The sequence below is a fragment of the Amphibalanus amphitrite genome, unplaced genomic scaffold (assembly GCF_019059575.1).
Source record: "Amphibalanus amphitrite isolate SeventyFive unplaced genomic scaffold, NRLGWU_Aamphi_draft 000563F_arrow, whole genome shotgun sequence".
Classification (NCBI taxonomy): domain Eukaryota; kingdom Metazoa; phylum Arthropoda; class Thecostraca; order Balanomorpha; family Balanidae; genus Amphibalanus; species Amphibalanus amphitrite.
The window spans coordinates 140,953-164,169 of NW_024882057.1; the positions used below are offsets into that span (position 1 = coordinate 140,953).

The 23,217-nt window shown below is 47.0% G+C and overlaps 1 protein-coding gene across 1 annotated transcript in view; it reads left to right on the plus strand.

Annotated features, from left to right (window-relative positions):
* LOC122393926 (synaptotagmin-7-like) overlaps nt 1-23,217 on the plus strand; it is a 220,442-nt gene that overhangs the window by 67,551 nt on the left and 129,674 nt on the right. Inside the window, 2 exon segments of the mRNA XM_043390406.1 lie at nt 8,867-9,026; nt 20,761-20,901. Of these exon segments, the coding sequence (XP_043246341.1) occupies nt 8,867-9,026; nt 20,761-20,901 (301 nt within the window).

The following is a 23,217-nucleotide window of genomic DNA, read 5'->3' on the forward strand; positions in this document are numbered from 1 at the left end:
GTATCCCTTTGGCGAGGCGTCACCAAAGGCGTGAAGGCTCACACCCTCCCCACCGTTCCAACCTGAGCTGAAGTAGCTCCGAGGAATCTTCATCTGCTTCAGGACCTCTAGTCCTCTCACCCAGTCAGAAAACACGTCACAAAGCTCAGGAGGCAGGATCTCGTCCCAGCCCAGACCGATCCGCCACAGCTCCTGAAACAGACATTTTGCCACCATTGTGTGAGGAGCGAGCCACTGCATCGGATCAAACAACCTCGCGATCAGACTCAACAAGACTCGCTTGGTGGGCACCACATTGTCAGGCAGGCTGACACCCTCAAACACGAACACGTCCCGATCAGGTAGCCATCTCAGTCCGAGAACCTTCACGCTCTCGTCCTCAGGACTGCCGGCCAGCGCGTGAGTTCGATCGAGTACGAGCTCACTGTTGGAAGTGCACTTCGTGAGCTCCATCCCAGCGTCACTGAGGATAGACTGGGCCTCGGTGAGCAGCTCACGAGCACCCTGCTCGGTATCACACCCAGACACAAAGTCATCCATGTACAGAGAAGTCTGGAGCTCTCGGACAGCGCGAGAGGGTGGATACTTCTCCAGATGGTACTGGATGGTCGCGATCAGCAAGAACGGCGAGCACGCCGCTCCGAAAATGACTCGCTGAAACCGCATGGTCCGAATACGACCGTCCAGCTCCCACAGAAAGCGGAGAACGTCCTGATCTGATCTCCTCACCCGGATCTGCAGGAAAGCTTTCCGGATATCGCCGGTGACCGCGAATCTCCACCGGCGGAACCTCAACAGCACCTCACACAAGTTGGGGATCAGATTCGGACCAACCTCGAGACAATCATTGAGCGAAAGACCGTGCCTGTCAGTCGCCGACGCGTCAAACACCGGACGCACGCGCGTTGAGGTGCTACTTTCCTTCACTACCGGCCTGTGCGGTAGGTAGAAAGTGGGATTCTCTGACACGAGCTCCTCTCGTGGCACCTCTGCGATCACCCCATTCGCCTCCATCTCCTTCAGAGCCTGATCATACTCCTCACCCAGCTTGGAGTCCTTTCCAAGCTTCCTCGAGAGACCAGCCAGTCGTATCTCAGCAGCCTGCCTATTGTCGACTAGCTCACCTGGGTCTCTCTTCCACGGCAGGGCCACCTCATACCGCCCATCGTCCATTCGAATGGAATCGCGAAACTTAGCCTGAACCTCAGCCGAAGAATCAGCATCACTCGAATCATGGATCCCTATCCCTTCTAGATCCCAGAACTGGCGGAGACGGCTCTCATGCAGGTCTCCCAGACAGAGCAGTTGACACCCCAGCTGTGGGCCCCTCTGTCCCTCACAGTCACCCACCAGGCCGGACACCATCCAGCCGAGCACTGTCTCCTGAGCTACAGGGCCCCCCTGGGTGCAGTGCACCGCTGGCCTTACCATACTCCAGAAGTAGTCCATACCGACGAGGATGTGCACGTGCAGCGGCTCATCGGGAGGAGGGCGGCCAGCCATCGGGAGGTGAGACAGCTCCGCCATCACAGAGGCAGGCAGGCTGGGCCGGGACAGGGGCGCACAGATCACAGGAACCTCGATGGCCTGCATCGTCACTGAGGAAGGTACATCAGCATTAGCACTCGACAGCGACAGCTCGAACACATCACGATCAACAACACCAGAGCTCCTCCCTCCAAACGCAGCATAGGCCACACTTTCTGATCTGACCCACTTTGGGCTCACCTGCTTCACCACATCAGCTGAAACATAGCTCCTATCCGAGGCAGAGTCAAACAACACATTTACTGAGAGCTCCTGACCACGCTTGTCTTTCACTAGGGCTCTCACAAGTGGCAGTGCAGTGACTGCACCGTCACTACCACAAGGTAACACTGCATCTGTCGGCACACTAGCACTAACTGCAGTCATAGCTGGGCTGGCCTGCTGCTCAGCCCGCTGAGGTGGGACACTGTTCGATCCACGTACCAGTCTGGAGCAGCACACCGCATGGTGCCTGCCACCACACTCTGAGCAGTTCATCCTACATCTGTTGGCCCTGTGTCCGCGCTGAAGGCAGCGGAAGCACAGGCCTGCTTGACGCACTCTGTCAAGCCGCTGAGGCACATTTAGAGGCACAAGAGACGGACACTGGTCTGACCTGTGGGCCTGGGCACAAAAGCCACAGACCGCCGTTGAAGTCGAGAGTGCTGCTGCTGCTGCAGGGGCGCGCTGCACCCTGCTCCTCTGCTGGCGGGTCCCAGCGGAGCTGCGCCGGGACTCCGGAGCTGATGCAGCAGAGTACGCACCGGAGCGCTCACGCCGGCCGATCTCAGAGTCCAAAAACTCCAGCAACCAGTTCAGGTCCGCCTCATGACCCACACCATCCCTCGCCCACTCCATCCTGATGGCAGTCGGCAGTCGTTGTAAGAGCACAGGCACCATCATCACGCCATACGCTTCACCCTGCACTCCCAACGCTTCCAAAGCTCTCACATGCGACAAAAGGTTGTCCTGTAGGGCACGAAGGGCATGGACATCAGGAACAGAAGGAGCAGGAATAGAAAGGAGTTGCTGGATATGGTTGAAGATGATACGTTCCGTCCTACCGAAACGATCAGTAAGGATCTTACATGCGGATGCATAGTTAGGGGCACTCAGTGGCAACCCAGCAATACATGTGCTAGCCTCCCCCACTAGCAGTGATCTCAGATACGAGAACTTCGTTATATCAGGCAAGTCACTGTCATGTACGGATGCTCTGAACATCTCCCAAAAGGCTTGCCACTCAAGTACATCACCCCCAAACTTGGGCAAGTCCAGTTTAGGCAGCTTTACAGTGTGGCTACTCACAGAGATGCCGCCCGATGCAGAGTCAGTCCCTGAACCACTCACAGCTTTCACCACATTGGAGAGCACGCAGAGTACAGAATCACGAAAAACTCCAGCCTTCTCGATGTCATCCAGCATCTCACTCTCCGACTCGATCATCAGCTCCAAGTCACTCTGTAGTCCATCCAGGTTGCTCAGTCTGGTCTCAAGCTCCTTCTGGATCACTCTCAAGGCCTCCTGATCGGGCTGATCCACATCCAGGAGTTCTTGAGCCTTGTTCATGGTTCTTGAAAGCCACCCCTTGGCAGCCACTCGTTTCTTAAACATCATGGACAAGTCTGGGACCAACGCCATGGCTTAGGCGTGAAAACAGCAAGAATTAAAGCAAATGGTCCACAGTAACAGCAAAAGAAAAATCAACAGATCTTGAAACTCTTCTTTGCACAGAGCCAAACAACTGAGAGCTCAAAACTCATCAGAGTAACGTCCAGTACTCACTTGACCAAAGTCAATCACCATCAGCCTGGTGCAAAACAAAGCAAGCTCACAGCACCCCATCTCAATTGGCTGTCACCGGCTTGAACTCACTGCACATCCAAAGGCTCCGTCCCGCGTTTGAGGCACCAAAATGTCACGGAACTCAGCACCAAAACTCAGCTCGGATTCTTGCAGGCCGTTTATATCGTAATGGACAAAACTGAAACATCACAACTCCAATGTCCACCGGCCAGAACCCTCAAAACCAGCAAAATCACGGCACACCGCCGCTACCATCACGCAACAACCACACATCAGACACAATTCCCGAACTTTCGGGCCGCCGCTCGCCCCCGGCTGCCGGTCAGCTGACCGCCGGAGGCGACCAATCAGACGCCAGGCGCCGTCTCTCGGCAGCACCGACTTGGCCGAACGGTCAGCACCGATCGAGGCGACCTCTATTATCCGGCATTGCCAAAAATTCCCGAAAGAGGCGCTACTAATCCGTAACAACAAGAACAGGGTCGGGGACAGGACACTGCCCTGCGGCAGGCCCGCCCTGAACGCCCGCACGTCGCTGAGTGTGCCGTTCAGCTCCACTCGAGCCCGCCGGTCCCTCAGGAACTGCCATATCCAGGTGATGAAGCAGAGCGGGATATCTTGCTCCAGGAGTCTCACTCTGAGCAGCCGATGGTCCACAGTGTCATACGCTCTGCTGAACTCGAACGCGAGAAGAACGAACTTCTGGGCGCACGATCCCTCCTCTGGGTTCTTGCGGCGCATGTTCGAGCGGTTCCAGCCGTCTTGTACTTGCTGCACCAGTCTTCCGATGCTATCTTCGACCGAGCTCTGAAGCCAACTTGTTCGGCTGGGATGAGTTTTCTCTCCTCAGCGATGAGGGTGAGCCGGGCCAGGAGCTTCGATAGCCGAACCGCCGCTTGCCCGTTTCCAGCCGCGGACGGGGAAGATGGAAGAGGTGATCTTGCCTGGATTGTCTCTCGCGGATAGCGCTATTAGCGACGAGCAGGGCTGCTAGTTGCTCGGGTTCTCGGCGCTGTAAGACCTTGTGTGCGATGACAAGGGTGTGGAAATCGGACATACCGCGCGGGGACAACCACCCGAGTTTTGTTCGCAGGTTGAAGACATGGTCAAATTAACGGCGGCCGAAAATAACTCTAGCGGCGAACTTAATATTTTTTTTTAAAGTCGATCGAATTTTTTTGGGACCCATTACCATAAACTGAAAGGCAGCACTGGATACGCGATACTACGAGTGCCGTCACGAGCGTTCGAATGATGCCATCTAAGAGACAGTGGCGCGCGTGTGAAAGACCAATCAACAGTCCCGTACACCGGCGGCAGAGTTAACCCGCGCCCCCACTGGGGTCTGCGTATAACACGCCCTACTGGGGGGGGGGGCTATTCATAGCCCCCCTCCTAACTCCGAAACTACTGGGCCGATCGTCAAAATTCAAACGGTGTCTGATAGCCCCGCAAAAACTGTCGAGCGAAACCTAATTTCATTGACCTCGAGGTCACCGATGACGTCACAGGTCAGGTCAAAGTAAAAATTATTAGCATTTTGGCTTCTTCACGTTTTGGGCTCTGGCCGCCGTCTTACAAGTCAGATCAGGCTCATTTTTGGTTCACACACTCGTGAACAGATGCTCTAGATACTCTGAGGGTACCAAACTTGTACTTTGATTTTCAGGTCAAGGTCAGGTCATCACAGGTCACGAAAATATTATATCATCCGTCGGTCACGTGACACATGTTTTATGGTCCATTTAGGCCAAACATTTCGAATTTGATGTCGTCTGTGTCATTCGAGGTCATTTTGAGTCAAATTTAGCTCAGGTCAGGTCACTTTCAGGTCAAAAAAGGTCAAATTTTGAAGTTAAAATTTTTCAACAAAAAAGGTGTCTATTGGATGCAGTTTGAGCTCAGGAACACGATGGTGCTATTTATATTGGCGTACGATGTCAAATTCGTGCTGAAAAATTGATTTGAAAAATTAATAATTGTTAATTTTTTGCAATAATGCGTATAACTTGGCCATTTTTGAAGATATTTAGCTAAAACTTGCTAGAGTTAGTCATAATAATGCGTTCTATCACATATATTCCGGTTTTTTCGAAAAGTCAAAAAGTTTTTGAAAAAATGTAAAAATATAAATTTTGAGTTTTATTATATAAAATTTTCGAAATTTTCAAAATTTCGAAAATCCGAGATAGCAGTTTGATAGCGCAGTCTATTCTAAATCCTCTCATGCAAAGAAATTGGATCTGGCTTAAAAACTGAGATCTTGGGAGCGATTGCCGTGGTTCAATGTTTTGCGTCGAAATCGGCCGAACATGACGTCACTCTGACGTCATTTCCGGCCGACCTATGGTAGGTACGAAGTTCAAATTTTGACACAAGGTGTCAAATTGATGCAGCCGAAGGTACTGAAAGTTTGGCGTCGATACGTCAAGCGGTTTGGAAGTTATTGCAGAAAAACGGGAGGGGGGGCTATAAATAGCCCCCCCCCCAGTGGGGCGCGGGTTAAGAGACGTGTGCGTTCCATGACAGAGTGCTGTCGAAAGTGACGCCAAGGTTCCCCACCTGTGCGCATGGCTGCAATGCTGCATCGCGGAATGGTACTCTAATGTCTGGTAATTTACGTAGATTTTGGCGACTGCCAAATGCAATAAGCTGTGTTTTACTTGCGTTCACTTTGAGGGCGTTAGCGCAAAACAGTCATTGAGACGCGAGCGTGTCCTCCATGCGCGAGATGAGAACTTCGAGGTCCCGCGCTGGACCGCTAACCAATACTTGAGTGTCATCGGCATACTGAAACACTTTTGCGTCGCCCGCGTATAGCGATAAGTTGTTAGAGAAAATGGTGAAAAGAAGCGGCCCTAACGCAGAGCCCTGGAAGGCGCCCATGGCATTAGAAAGAGGCCCAGACAGCACTCTACGTCCAGATACATCTTCCAAAGACACGCTCTGAGTGTGTCCATGTAGATAGGCGGTGAACCAGGAAATTTCGTACCCGTGTAACATCAGTTTTTGCATCAGAAGATCGTGGTCAATCACATCAAAACATTTACTGAGATCGAGAAGGCATAGCATTGACAAAACCCCCTATCAGTGGCGGCCTTGATGTGTTCAGTGACGGACATCAACGCGGTTTCCGTGGAGTGCCGGGGTTGGAAGCCGTGCTGGGAGGATGCCAGAAGGTGATTATGGGAGAGGTAGGCGTAGAGCTGCTGATGGACTATATCCCGCGACCGCCTGGAGGGGGGGGGGGTCGGATCCGACCCCCCCCCCCTCCGTTTTTCTTGAATAACTCGAGAACCGCTTACGCTATCAACTGGAAACTTGGCATACCTTCTCCCCCATCAATTTGACGTCTTCTGTGTAATTTTTAAGAAAAAATTTACAACAAATTTTGAGATATATCGATTTTAGTGATGTAACTACATGGCGTTTTTAGTCAGAAAGTGGTAAATGTTTAAAAAATCGCCCAATATCAGGGTTTAAAGCAAATTGCAAATTAAGGACATGAATAGACGCAACTCAACGAGTTCTTTAAAATGGCTATCTCGGATTTTCCATAAAATGCGTTTTTCACCCCTAAAAATTCAAAAAAACTACATTTTTTGGAAAACAGCTAATAAAATCCAAAATTTAGAGAATTTTCCAAAAACCGGAATATATGTTATAGAGCTCTATTAGAACATTAGATGTCCCAAATTTCAACTTTCTATCTTGATTTTTGACCCCCAAATTATAAAAATAGCTCCAACATGCATAGGGCATGGTGACGTCATAAGCATTTTCGTGAATTAGAGGCACTTCTGAACAGTAAACATCGCATGTAAAAACAAATGGCACCACTAGATTCCTGGGACAAAGCTCGTCTAGAAAAGTGCATTTTTATGTCAAAAATAAAAGGTTGAAAAATTGACCTTTTTTCTCAGCCCTCGTTTAGTATAAACGATTTTTTATGCTTTCCATGCACACTTATCACCAGCAAAGTGAATTGGGGTCACATATAACCATTACCATCGGATTCGGCTTGAAAAATAAGCCATAAAACATGTGTTGCACGCCCATGTAGCAGAAAGTGAAAACCGTGACCTTTCGTGACCTGACCTGACCTTGACCCGTACTTAGTATGACCTCTATACGCATATGGTACCTTCACTAGGCCTTTGAGGTCATTGTTGGTGAGTTTCGAGCAGCAGCTATCGATTCCGCTGTCCGTAAGCATAATCATGCAAAACCCCAGAATTTGACCTTTGACCTGACCTTGACCCAAAAGTTGACCTCAATCTTAAAATTTTAAGAGTGCTTTGGGAAGGTCTCGTAGAGACCTTTCGAACGCCGCCTCGCGGGGCTCGATGCGACCATTGGTTCTCGAGATAACAGGGGGGGGTCGGATCCGACCCCCCCCCCCCAGGCTGTCGTGGGTACGGAAATAGCCTAGGCGGTGCCGGGATATAAAATATAATATAAAATAAATAATATAAAATATAACAAATTACTAAGATAAGGTCAATGTTCAGGTCATTCGAGGGAAGCAATTGTCCATTTCGCTCGATTATTCTAAGAAAATATTTGATTTCAACGTTTTAACTCTACATTGCACGAACAGAGGATCAGAAGCGCATGCAAATACCGAAGTGATGGCTCGCTTATAGCCATAACGGGAGCAAGATTCTTAGATAAATGGAAATAAGTCGTTAAATTTGAGCTCCGACGAACAGTTAAGCATTCATGAGAGGCTGAAATCGTAAACAAATGACGGACTTAAAAAAGGTGTAGCGGGCCCAAGACATAAGGTTTCATTCTTTGTATGCTTATTACTGTCCGGTGGGGCAATGTGAGGGGGTTATAAACTAATGCAAAGGCATGGGTCGGATGATCTACTATTTTTATTTATTTAGTGTTCACAAAAAAAAAGTTAATCAGGTTTCAGGGCTGTGATGAAAAATAAGTGGCCTAAATCCAGTGAGAAAACAGGATTTGGGTACCCCCAAGTTTTGGTTCCTTGAGTCTCTGCCCCCCCCCCCCCAGTGAAAATCTCTTAGACGAGGCCCTGCATGTTAATGTAAGCTGCTGGCAATATTTTTTTTTTATAAAATATGAGTCAAAAAGAAGGTTACCCTTAGCATTTTGAAAAATGCCGCTGGCTATAACTCGTAAACCGTTTGTAGTATAACGCTGAAAATAGGAGATGAAGAATCTACGGTACAGATAACCCCCTAGACGCAATTTCATCAAAATCTGAGGTGTAGGGTGTTATGGCTTGGTCGATCTGTCATGGAACGCCCCAGCTGTTACCCACAGTGCTGCAACAATGTTAGTGATTCTGTCAGTGACTGTCAATGACTGCCAATGACTCAGTGACTGCCAGTGACTGTCAGTGACTGCCAGTGACTGTCAGTGACTGCCAGTGACTTTAAGTGACTGACAGTGACTGTCAGTTCAGTCACTGCTAGTGACTGTCAGTGACCACCTCGGGACGCGCCGGGTTGGTCTGAGCTGAACCACACCGAGCACTGACTGTCATGTACCGCTCCCTCAGGAGCGCCGGGCTGACAATGTCGTCAGCAGCCACCTCCTCGAGCACGGTGAAATGTGACAACAGGGAGAACGCCGAGGAGGCCGGCAGCACGTGCTCCTCGCCGGCTGGCCACACCATGGTGCGCCAAGATACGGCCGGAAAGCTGCCGCCGCACCCCAAGGTCGGGCTCCACAGGGTCACTGCGGCGTCTCCGCTCTCCAGCCTATCGCTCCGGCTGGTATTTGATCACTATGAAATATCGCTTCATTTGGATTTGTAGAGCCCGCAGTCACTCGCGTTATGAAATTATACCCCATACCCCAGTCAAGCTCGGTGTAAAAATATATATTAAAGAGATTATCAGGGGTTGTAAAGTTGCAGAACGACTTGTTTTTGTTATTGCTGGATTCCTCAGGTTCTATTGATTCTAATGATATTGATATGCATACGCACTCTGTACTTGCTTGATTGTACAGCCCACCGCTAAAGTAATGTGTGGTTTTACCAATCTCAACGGATGGCTTTGACTGGCGATGTTTTAGTGCGCGGGAGTGATCGAAAAGAAGACGTCAATAGACAAAGTTGCAGCTGCAAGGGTGACGATACATGTAAACTACATTCAAAGTTTCATTGTAGTCTGGCTCATCGTTCCTAAGCTTCAGAAGCAGAACATACTCATGACTGAAACCGCACATTACTTCTGCCGTGGACTGCACATTACAACCATTGTGTCACTCCCGTCAGATTTGGTATGTAGTGCTAATACAAATAAATAGTGCTGATTCAGCAGTCCAGCTAGACTGTCAGCTGACTCAGATGTAGCGCATTCTAAACAAAACAGGAATTGAATTTGTGAACATTAACGACATATTTTGAGTGATGCATTGTTCAAATACACCTTTTTGCGTTGTTCGATGGCCGATGGGCAAACGTACATACGTGGCGCCGGTGAGATGCATTCCGGCAAAACCTTCAGCATATGGGCAAAATAGATTGCTGGTCAGCGATCCCACTTCACAGTTCGTCAGTTGGTACAGCATTCGCTATCCGATATGTCTGATTGTGTTTAGGCAAAACCTTTGACGATTTGGATAAACGCCTCGTCATTCAGTAATATCCCTTCGTCGTTTGCCAAAACGGCCCCATATCGGCATTCCTCATAGCATTTCGTCAGAGATAAAACAGATACGCTGCTATACGGAGAAAGATAAATATAGTTAACTGCGTTTCTACAGTACAGTGCGAAGCATATGTGACAAAACCCACGAGCCGCTGGGGGGGGGGGGGTTACGTTTTGTGGAATATCTCCGAAACCTGATGAGCTACGAACGTGAAACGTGGCATAGCTTCAAATGAATACCTAGGCAATGTTTGAGGAAAGTTTAATGGTTGTAACATTTAAGATCAGATACAAAATCAGATACTTGGCAATGGATTGCCCTCCCTTCAAATTTAGTTTCAACTAGGGCAGTCTAGTGGGATACTAGGAAAAATATTCCAAGCACCAGTGACGTCACAATTTGTCCAACCTTATGTTCTAGTAACCTTGACCTCGGTCTTCAAAAAATCTCCGGCACTCGGCTACGCCTCGTGTCTACAATTTTTTAAAGACCTCGGTTTCCATTTTTCTTTCCCAGAGCCGTTCAGTAATATATAGCACGTGATCTTTCCTGCACTGTTTTCCGGCACGGGTTGATGACCTACAGTTCTGGTGATTTTTTGATAAAAATCTTAAAAAAGGTGATTTCAATAATTTAAATTGTGAGTTTCTGAATAGATATTAAACGACGTATGGGAAATATCTTGCTGAACCTGCTTTGGGAAGAAAATGGAAACCTCGGTCTTCAAAAAATCTCCGGCACTCGGCTACGCCTCGTGCCTACAATTTTTTAAAGACCTCGGTTTCCATTTTTCTTTCCCAGAGCCGTTCAGTAATATATATTTAGGCAAAAACTCCGGGAGGCGGCTGTTTTTCTGTTGGTAAAACTGGCTTCAGGTTTTCCCGGGCAGGTAAAGAAAAAATGATTGGCTCGAGGGTACAATTTGGTCGTGATCCAACGGCTGTTACGTGAGCTTTTAACGAAAAACCACCCGCCGCCCCTATATGTACGAGGGTTAAATGGGATATATGAGCCGTTCTCACGACGGGCTATCCGGCGAATGCACCTGATTTGACCAAATCTGTACCTAATTTCTTTTACAGCAAATATCTTCATTTTATGAATTTAGTTCAGTGTTTTAATCGATGATGCTCTCTGATAATATGACAAAGCAGGCAAATAAGCAATTAGTGCAACCCTAGCTGATAGCTACTAAGAGACACACTGAACCTGATTTGACCAGATCTGCACCTAATCTGTACCAGATGTGCACCAAATGTGTACCAGATGGCCGTCGTGAAAACGGCTATTAAATGCTTTGTGAAGGAAGTGTCATGTTTTAACCCGCGCGGGGCTGGGGTCGCCAGCCGAACGCGCGGGGCTGGGGGGGGGGGTGTAAATTTTACCCCCCCCCCTGTTATCTCCCGAACTAATGGTCCGATTTGGAAAATTCAAACGCCAATCGAAAGATCTCATCACGAACAACTAAACACATGTACTTAATTTTAAGTTTGAGGTCAAGGTCAAGGTCAGGTCAAGGGTACAAATTGCAAGTTCCTACCGTATCGGCCTTGCACCATAGTTGCCGAAGAATGGAGTCATGGACTGAGACTGATCGCCCAAAACGTGTTCTTAGGCTACCAAGACAATATTCGTTGCATACAATATCATTCAGAGGTCAAGGTCAAGGTCAGGTCAGGTCAGGTCAGGTCACCAAAAACAAAATATAGAAAAGGGCATGTGCGACACATGTTTTATGGGTCATTTTACTCATAGAATTCAATGGGCACACTCAATAAGTGATATGGACCACCTCTGGATGAATTTCAGGTCGAGGTCAGGTCAAGGTCAGGTCAAGTGAGGTCAAATTTTGAAGTTGGTTGTTAAAGCCTAAAAAGGTGTCTATCTGATGCAGTTTTTCACGGTGAATCGAATGGTGCTATTTTTGTTTCCGTACGAGGTCTAGAACTTCCAAAAAAAGTCATTTTTTCAAAATTTTTGTGTGTCGTGACGTCATACAATTTTGAATAACTCCCACATTTTTGAACCGATTCTTCCAAAACTTGGTATGTAGGTGCACATAGACCACTTCTCTGACGTATATTCCGGTTTTTTCGATACACTCAAAATTTTGGATTTTATAGCTATTTTCCCAAAAAAGTCAGTTTTTTTTTAAATTGGGCCAAAATCCAAAATTTTCAAAAAACCGAGATAGCCATTTGATAGACAAAGTAGAATTACGTATATCCTTTTTGTTACGTCTTGATTCCTTTAAAAATGAAGATGTTAGCGGCGTTTGAACTTTTGCCGTTTTTGAGGCGAAAATGACGAACATGACGTCACTAAAACGTCAATTTCTCAAAAAAATTCCGACAGATTTCGCTCAAATTTTCAGGGAACGTGTCAAATTGATGTAAAAAAAGGTACTGAAAGTTTGGCGGCGCTGCGCGCCGCCGTTTTTGAGATATTGAAAAAATTCGAGAGGGGGGGGTAAAATTTACCCCCCCCCCAGCCCCGCGCGGGTTAAATTTGATGCATCGGAAATGCAGAAATACCCAAAGAGTTCCAGAAAGGTATGGATTTCAGTAAACTTGGTTGTGTCAGCAATGGGGTCTGGTAGGTGGAGGTAATGGGCCCTGCCTGGCGCCTAAAAAGGGGGCACAACCCCGAATGACCTGCCGACCACTGACCTAGATCAAACCGATGACGTCACAGGTCAGGTCAAAGGTCAGATATTCACCGTTCACAGGTATTTCAAGAAATGTGTTGTGAAATCGAGTAAATTGGTAAGTTATTGAAAACCATCGATGGTACATTGTTCGTCAAACACATACTTCGCTATCTGAGGTCACTGATACCAGGGCAGGTCACAGAGGTCAGGTCACTGGGGGGTCACAATATTAAAGTGTCATGTGATACATGTTTTATGGTCCATTTTACATGACAAAAGCGGTCATGTGGGTCAGGCAGCCTTTGGGGTCAGCTTAGATTATGTTCCGGTGAAGGTCAGGTCAAGGTCAGGTCAAGGTCAGGTCAAATTAGGTCAGATTTCAAAGTTGATATTTTTGCATAAAATGGGTATTCATTCGATGCAGCTCGTCACGGGGAGTCCAATGGTGGTCTTTTTTTGCCCTACGTGGTCTAGAATTACCAAAAATTGAGTTTGAAAATTTGACGTCATCATTTTTGAACAGTTTTTTCGCTATAACTTCGCCAAAAAAGGAGATATCGATCTGAAGTTTGGTATGTAGATAGAAGACGGTAGGTACTATCACATATATTCCGATTTTTTGGAAACTCAAAAAACTTTTTGAATTTTTTGACTTATATAAAATAAGGTATTTTTTATTTTTGGGGTCAAAACTCAAAAATTTAAAAATCCGAGATAGCAGTTTTGTAGCCCTGTCAATTTTACACCTTTTATTGCTTGATCATTTTTCTGTATCTTCAAAGCTGTAGGCCTGACAGCTCTTCTCGTGAAGGTCTTTTTTCGTTCGAAAATGGCAGAACATGACGTCATTCTGACGTCATTTGTGGCTAACCTATCATAGCCTTTGGAAAATTTTTTGGTCACAATGTGTAAAATTGATGCCTGGAGAGGTCTTGAAAGTTTGGTGGCGATATCTCCAGCCGTTTAGGAGATATCGACGGAAAAGGACAGGGGGCCGTTTCTGCCCCCTATACGGGGCGCGGGTTAATTAAGCCGGCGGCCAGAGCCCAAAATGTGAAGAAGCCAAACATCGATAACTTTTACTTTGACCTGACCTGGGACGTTATCGGTGACCTCTAGGTCAATGAAATTACGTTCCTCACAACAGTTTTTCCGGGGCTATCAGACGCCGTTTGAATATTGACAATCAGCCCAGCAGTTTGGGAGTAAGGAGGGGGTCTATGAATAGCCCCCTCCCCCAGTAGTGCGTGTTATACGCAGACACCGTGGGGTGCGGGTTAAGTATACTACCACTGGGGTCCCTAAGGTAAGGTTGGGGCTCCTTGAGCAGGTTTCGCCTCCCCATTTTCAAGATCCGGGATACGCCACTGCCTTGACCCTACCCGTGACCTCTAAATTCAACTTTAAATTAGTTAGTGATGTCAATTACAGAAAATCTAAATACCGATACGAAACCAAATCTATATTACCAGTATAACGCCTTTTGGGGCGACTAACGGAGCGAGCGAGAGGGTGGGCCTTGCACGTGCGAAATTTCGTGGGGGTACCTCCAACTGACTTGTACACGGCACCTTACTAACCGGTCTCTAGCGATGTGCCAAATTTGAGCACAATCGGCCCAGGCGTTCTCGAGATCTGGAAGCGGCACCCTGCACGTGCGCACGTGCAAAATGGGTCCCAACTGACTTGTGCACGGCACCCTACTAACTGGTCCCTAACCGTGTACCAAATTTGAGCGCCATCGGTCCAGCCGTTCTCGAGATCCGGAAACGACCCCTGCACGTGCGCACGTGCAGCAGCACCCCAACTCTGGCACATGGATATGCAGTGCCTAGTGGGTGCCTACCCACATGCTAACTTTCAGCGAATTCGGCCAAGTAGTTACCGAGATATTGCAACAATTACAAAACTGACACCTCTTCGTTTTGTACGTGGCACGTGCATAAGGGGTCACCCACATGCACCGCGAATAGTCCAATACTTGGTAGAAGGAATGAAGCTACCCTACAAAAATTACCGCGAGTAACTCGGTCAAGTGGTTGCTGAGATATAAGCCTCGCAAAAGCGTCCGCAAGGCCGGCCGGCCGCTCATACCTACTCAGAAATTTCCGTTAATCTAAGGAAAGACTCCGCTCGCTTCGCTCGCTCTGTAACTATTTGTGGTTTCCCATACATGCAACATTGCACGTTTAAATTGAGAAAGCCAGGTATTAAAATGGCACGTGCATTTTTCACACTTTTGAAGCATACAAGAAGTCAATGCTGATTGGTTTCCGAGACATGCAGGAAAATGTGTTTTCCTACATGCCGGAGTATGTCTTAAGCACAGCACGAGCCAGGCAGTAAAACTATGACCAAGAAACTGTCGGTGTCAAAATGCCATGTTATTTGCTAGGCCGGGCAGGAAACAAAAGTTTACTGCCCGGGTTTACTGCCCAGGGCAATGACCTCTAAACTACAGTTTATCGCATTAGCCCAGAGGTATTATTGATAGGGAATGTATAATTGACATCATTATTGCATGATATTTGCCGCGTAAAATTAGAAAACCAACATTTTTTGGTAAAAAAATATCTGCTCTGCATATCAAGGGTTTTGAAATACTTTGTATTGGTTACAAAGCCGAAATTATGGCAAGATATGCTTCTATTAATCGAAATCCGTTATCGCTTGTTTCTTATCTTCATTTGATATGTCCACTGATACCTTGGGCGTAAGTTATTGGGTAATTATTTGACAGTTGTAGTCCTTTCCTCAAAACAAACATGTAAAATATGGAAAATATAATGTATTTCACGAAAGTTTAGCCATAGGTCATCAACAAAGTACGATTACATAGATAAAGAAAAGATTCTTGCAAGAGCACTGGAAAATTCACGTTTAATCACTAGGAATCTCATACCTTCTACCTTCTTCTTGTTCTTATGTCGTGGCAAATTATTCATGTATGATGTTCGGTGTTCCTTGGATATGCAATTGTTGTGCCATTCTGAGTTGATATTTTCAGACGCGATTCTTTTTTAAGTGAGGTATTTTGATGCATTTTCTTCTATAAATTTCCTTTAAAGCTTTATCCGCAGCAGTAGCGCAATCACTGTTCGGAAATTATGGACAAAACAATTGTATAAAAGTGACAAGTGTCACCAAAACCTGTCGAAACTACTTAGCAGGTATGCGGCATGTAGGAAAAATCTTACTGACCTCAGCCGTACGAAATTATTTGGAAACTCGGCTTGCAAAATTTGACTCCGGCCCTTGTGCTTCGCACTCGGGCCTACGTCAATTTTGCAAACCTCGTTTCCAAATAATTTCGTCGGCCCGGTCAGTAATATATATTCCTGCACCTCTCGACGTTTTCCTGCACCCCTCGACGTTTTCCTGCACCTCTCAAATATATGACGTCATTATGAATGACGTCACATCATAAAGTTGAAGAGCATCACTTTGCTCCTTATAACTTCATTTTATCTATCGTCCATTTTATTCGATTGGCTTATGATATAGGTACCTACCTAGGTACATTGTGTTTGATGCAAGGATTGTAGTATTTGTCATGAATAAAGTGAAACATTACCATATAAAACTTAAACTTTGACACTAATTTGCAACAAACCATAGCCACGAAAGACTCAACAAGGTTGAAGTTGGGGCGTTTTGGTTCCTCCATAATATTTGCAACGCTCCCTATGATGGTACGCATGTATGGGAAATAGCTTCCTGCCCTGAGCTGCGAAAATTTAATTGTGTCACCTCGTATTTTAATCGAAAGTACCTCGGGCCTACCGGCCCTCGGTACTTTCAATTAAAAACCTCGGTGACACAATTAAATTTTCCCAGCCCCGGGCAGGAATGTATTGACGTAGTCTCTGTCTGTTACCGAGGTCGCGACATGGTGCTACGTAGCGCGGGAGTACAGTTCACACCGTTGCACCTAACGCGCTGAAATTTGCGCAAGTTATAGAACAAGGATGGACAACGTGCCTTTGAGGGGTCTCAGCTCGCTCGGATCGATAGCGAGCGCGTGGCGGGTGCCCAAAAAGTGCAAATTCGCGTCATAGACTTTACATGTATTAATCGGCTTGCAAAATCGGGAAAAATGGCTAAATTTGCCCGACACGGGTCCGGTTCCCGTGCAACATCTCGGTAACCGTGCGCCAGATCGTCACGGAGAAAACGACATCGTGTAGAGAATCGAACGGGCTATCGAGTGGTGTGCGGTGCAGTGGATGCCACGTGCCACGTGCACATGTGAGGGCAATTTCATTTAAAAAAGTGCCGTTTTAAATGGATTTTGGATTTTATTTTATTTTCAGGTGACCGTCAGTCGAGTTAAAACAACGCCTATTGGCAAGGGAAATGTACCGCCTCTCATGGAAAAATTGTGAAAAGCTAATTGATCAAAAACAAGGTGGAACAAATCGCTGGAGAAAATAGTATTTGTTCATATGGTGCCTTTAAATAATAACACGGGATTTGCTGCTTAACCTGATACGTTTGACAATTGAAAATGCTATCATTAGAAAGAGCATTCAATTCTCTCCAAGATTCAATCATCACGTTTGCATGACAAGCAATAGTATTTTTAAAAATATAAATGTTTCAAACCTCTGCAAAGCCATTTTTAGCGAAAATTATCTCCGCCCTTTCATTTGTCATAAAATTACGCACCTAAATTATAAAACACATTTGACAGGTTCGCTGAATTCTATTGACAGGTTCTGTAGTAGGAAGCGCTAGGGTGACCCGCGTGCTCCGCAACGCGAAAAGGGATATTTACGATCGGCGGGTGTTTGGTTTTCTTGTGTCGGTTGGGTTAGCTATCCATTTCAGTCGATTGCTTTTTGATGGCTAAATGATTTGGTTTGGAAAGAATATCCATCGCATCGAGGTGCCCGAGTCTGATAAGCATGCTTTCTACTTTAAAACCTGTCAAATGTGTTTTATAATTTAGGTGCGTAGTTTTATGACAAATGGCAGGCGTAGATAATTTTCGCTAAAAATAGTTTTGCAGAGGTTTGAAACATTTCTATTTTTAAGAATACTGTTGCTTGTCATGCAAACGTGATGATTGGATCTTGGAGAGAATTGAATGCTCTTTCCAATGATAGCATTTTCAATTGCCAAACGTATCAGGTTAAGCAGCAAATCCCGTGTAATTATTTAGTGGCACATTATGGACAAATACCATTTTCTCCAGCGACTTTTTCCACCTTGTTTTTAATCAATTAGCTTTTCACAATTTTTCCGTGAGAGGCGCTACATTTCCCTTGCCAATAGGCATTGTTTTAACTCTCTCAGTCTGACGGTCACGTAAAAATAAAATAAAATCCAAAATCCGTCCGAAACGTCAATTTTTCAAACAAAAGCGCCCTCACGGGTGCACGTGGCGCGTGCCATCCCCTGCACCGCACACCAATCGATAGCCCGTTCGATTCTCTACACAATGCTTTTTCCCCCGTGCCGATCGGACCCACGGTTACCGAGGTATTGCACGGGGACCGGACCCGTGTCGGGCAAATTTAGCCATTTTCGCCCGTTTTTGCCAGGCGATTTATACATGTAAAGTCTAGGACGCGAATTTGCACTTTTCGGACACGCGCCACGCGCTGGCTATCGATCCGATCGAGCTGAGACCCCTCAAAGGCACGTTGTCCATCCTTGTTCTATGAGTTGCGTAAACTTCAGCGCGGTATGTGCAACGGTGTGACCTGTAACCCGCGCTACGTAGCACCATGTCGCAACCTCGGTAACAGACAAAAACTACGTCACCACAAATAGTAATATAGATGATTATCAGACACGGGCACCTTGATGCGATGGATATTCTTTCCAAACCAAATCGTTTAGCCATCAAAAAGCAATCGACCGAAATAGATAGATAACGCAACCGACACAAGAAAACCAAACACCCGCCGATCGTAAATACCCCTTTTCGCGTTGCGGAGCACGCGGGTCACCCTAGTACCAACTAAAACCGTGGAAAATGCCGAAACAGAACCAACTAGGAAATATGATGGAAATACCGACTTTTTACCGAATTCACAGCCCCCTATAGATTAGCGAGGATCCATGATAACAACAAAATACCAAACACATTAGGATTGAAATACAAAATACCAAGTCGGTATCGGCTTGGTATCGGTATATCAAAAGTTGGTGTCCGATTGACATCTCTATAAATCCCCCATCCGAAGCGTCTCGTGGTGCTATTTCGTTTGCCGCCTCGCGCGTTTTGCTGCACTTATTGTTCTCGAGTTATTGGCTGGGGACGTTTGCCGTTTAACGCCCCCCCCCCCCCTCCCAAGAAGTTGTTGATGGCAAAATGCCCCAGGAACTGCTGGGTTAATAAACCTTTTTGCATTTAAATTCAACCATTCGCCATAACTGTTTCGGAACCATTTTGACAATTACCATTAACCTTCGCCCCAGTGTGGGGGGGGGGGGGCATATGTTACCACCCTGTCGCGTTTTTTGCGTATGAATAAAAAACCGCGGCGCGTAGCGCCGCGCCGCTTGGGGTAGCTTTTAGTACATCAATTTTGGACAACGTGTGAAATTTTTGACCCCAGGCCATGTCAGGTCAGGTCACCAGGTCAAGTTAACTGACCAAGCCTAAAAAAAAGTTTGCAATCATGTCCAGCCTGCAGTGTTTGTCAGAAAGGTATTAAACTTGGTGGATTGCATGGTGTTATGGGCACCTACAATTTGCATATCTCGGATTTTTTATATCCGTGACCTAAGGTCAGGTCAGTGTCGTGACCTTTCCATTACAAGTCAATGGAGAAAAATGAAAATGCCTCTAGATCCGTGTGTACGCATAGGAACAGTCCAAATATTTCAGAATCACAATGATTTAGTCCACTCGTGATGACCAAGGTATCATTTTTTTCTGATAGCCTCTAGAAAGGTCATCCGAGGTCATTTGAGGCTACAAACAGTTTTTTGCCAATAACTCGCGATTGGAAAGAGATAGAACGCTGGGGATGGTGTCATTGTGTTTGTCTTGTTGAGACGCATCGACTGATATGCAACATGACCTTTTCGGGTCAGGTCATGACCTTGACCTGAGGTCAAATTTTCAAGTTGACCTTTCAAGGTCATATTATAGTTCATTCGACGCGTCTCGGCGAGGGGAACACGATTCTGGCAATAGAACTGTCGTGGCTTTTTGTAGTCGAAAGTTATTGTCGAAAAACACTTCGTAAAAACAGCTATTTTTGGAGGTTTTGCCCTCTGGAGGCTAAACCGTTGACCTGAGGTCAATATTGATAATGACCTTTTCAAAAGAAGAGTTCAAAAGCTATCGATTGCTCTTCCATGTGTTTTTCTAGCTACCATAGTTCCTGAGATAGCGGCATGTTTTCTGAAAAAAATATAATGACAATTGGCGAATTTTGACCTTTGATGACCTCTGGTGACCCCAATATTGCTCTATCTAAGGTAAAAAATGACCGAAATACTTTCAAACGTACGCATTGAGAGCTATCGACTGCTTTTTACTGCGTCTTTCTAGCCCTCTTAGTTTTTTAGTTAGAGGTGGGTGGTAACATATGCCCCCCCCCCCCCCCACTAGGGCGAAGTTGGCTGAGACCGCCACTGGGGCGCGGGTTAAGCACAACTATCCCGTCGTTGTGTGTTTCATTTCAGTCATTCAGCAAAACAGATTGAACACTGAAATGAACGGTCTGCAAAGCAGTTTGACACTTCGCCAGACCTCGCCGTTGAGTGAGCCAGCTTGGCATATGACGAATAATTTCGACCATTGACGATTTGTTTTGCACAATGATATAAATCCAATGTCAAGTTGTAGAGGAAGACCGCCGAACAGTTTGCACAATGGTGATTCCTTGTGACCAGCCGCCCATTTGAAGCGCCACCTATATGGGGATTGGGGAATGTGTACAAATGTTTTGTCCAATGGTCAAAAGCTAACGCAAAAAGGTGTATTGGTAGCTAATTATCAGCTTCCAGCCAGAGTTGTTTCTGATCGTGCTTCAATATGGATGTGCGAACGTCAAACAAGTCTTCTCGAATGTCGAACAAATCTCTGCAACCTGAAACAAACAATCTGGAATGGTCAAATGCTCCCGCGTGTATGGAGCACAGTTTGTCGGCATTTGAAACTTCCTGCTTTCGCCTTTCAGGCCGCATTTTGGCAGAATCGGTCAGTGTCGCTACTGGACATGTACATAGACAACTCGGAGCCCTCAGAGAACATTGGACAGATTCAGTTTAGCCTGGAGTACGACCACATCAACAGCACGCTGCTGCTGCGCATTATACAGGTAGGCCGGCGGGCGGCGCATCGTTTGACCTGTCCGAGTGACCCCGCTGTCCAACTGACCCCGCCGTCCAACTGACCCCGCCGTCCAACTGACCCCGCTGCCCAACTGACCCCGCTGTCCAACTGACTCCGCCGTCCAACTGACCCCGCCGTCCAACTGACCCCGCTGCCCAACTGACCCCGCCGTCCAACTGACCCTGCCGTCCAACTGACCCCGCTGCCCAACTGACCCCGCCGTCCAACTGACCCCGCCGTCCAACTGACCCCGCTGCCCAACTGACCCCGTCGTCCAACTGACCCTGCCGTCCAACTGACCCCGCTGCCCAACTGACCCCGCCGTCCAACTGACCTCGCTGCCCAACTGACCCCGCTGTCCAACTGACCCCGCCGTCCAACTGACCCCGCCGTCCAACTGACCCCGCTGTCCAACTGACCCCGCTGCCCAACTGACCCCGCTGCCCAACTGACCCCGCCGTCCAACTGACCCCGCCGTCCAACTGACCCCGCTGTCCAACTGACCCCGCCGTCCAACTGACCCCGCCGTCCAACTGACAACTCTGGCTCAGGTCGCTTTCAAAATGCCCATTAATTCTGGTTTTAGGGTAAATGAGATAATTCCTTGGTTAAGGGGGTTATTTTATGCGCTGATCTCAAATTGCTTGTCATATTTAACGTCAGGTCACCGTGTGACCTGATATTAGGTCACATGGTGACCTGACACTATAATGCGTATTAGACACATAATGCGCATTAGACATTATGCGCGATAGCTCTGAACACGCCGGAGATAGAGAGCTGAAAATTGGCATACCTGACCTTCGATTCAAGCCGGCTCTTGTGAAACCAAACGCATTTTCGGGTCAGGTCAGTTCACTGACCTATGACTTCATAAGTGAACCTCTGCACGGTCTTCAGATGTCGCAATTTCGCAACGCCCTCACTGCCAGAGGAACTTAAACATAGAAATGAAACTTGCAGGACCTAGTATCCATAAGGATTAAGGAGTCTCACAACTTGTATATCTCGGATTTTTCCTAAATATGAAGTCAGGTCAGGTCATATAAAGTCAGGTCATTTTCGTGACCACTGACCTCAACATTATCAATGGGGAAAAATGGAAACTGCTATTCTGGCGCCGGGAACGATCTCCAACTATCCCAAGCACACAGAATCGTGATTTCATGCACTCCTTGCAAGGTTCGATCCGTCAATTTTGCAATGTTGACCTCGCGTGGCGTCGCATGACGTCATTTATGACGTCATTAGGGTCATATTAGTTTTTCGTTAATAACTCCCGATCAAATTAGCTAGCGAGTCGGGAAAGCCACCAATGGATTCAAGAAGACCTGCCGAATCGGATGATATGCGACATGAACTTCTTCGACCAATGTCGTGACCTGGGGGCGCTGACCTGACCGTGACCCGAGGTCAACACCCTAAGTTGACCTCACCCAAACAAAAGGGTATATCATTCGACGTTCCTGAGCGAGGCGAACACGATGCTGCCAAAATCGCGTCTCTGCGACCGTTTTTTGCGTAGTTATTCACCAAAAACGGAACAGTACCCTGGGGCACTTGACCTGACCTCGGAGGTCACCAGTTAACCTAGGACCTTAAAATCGGGCATCAATATCTACGTCTCGTAACGGCGCACACGCTCGTTTTTTTTTTTCGCGACGCGATAGCTTCACCAGGGGCGGAAACAAAGGAGGTGGCCGGCCGCCGCGTCGGCGGCTGGCCGGCCGGGGGTAACCAAGCGCGGAACATGTCAGAACAAAAATTGCTGTAGGGTAGACCGGGGCAAGTCGCCCCGCCGAGGTAAAACGCCTCAGCGATGTTTCTCGGAACTGGCAAGGTTCTGGGGAAACATCCTCTCTTCTATAAAACGTGCACTATACGATCATTATATGAGCAGACTGGAAATAAATTGTGATGACTCTTTAGGGAGATATAGCCAAAAAAATGTGTTTTTGGTGTGATTTTTATGTTTTGTTGTCAGATTATGCATCATGGCGTTCTTTTATCGTCCACATCAGGTTAACGACTTTTATGTATTTTGAACAACGATTGTCTAACGCTTATAATGCCGGGTTGGTTCGTGTTAAATTATGTCTTCCTGGAGTGCAAGGCGTTGTTCTCTGACCGAACTACGTGATGGGGTAAAACGCCCCAGTAGGTCGCGGGGCAAAAAGCCCCATGGGGCGTTTTACCTCATGTGTTGTTCGGACTACCCACTTCCTAATGTTCGGTAGCTGGCGAACGGTATGTTTCTATGCATTTATATATACTTTTCTCAGCAACTGGATAGCAAAGGAAG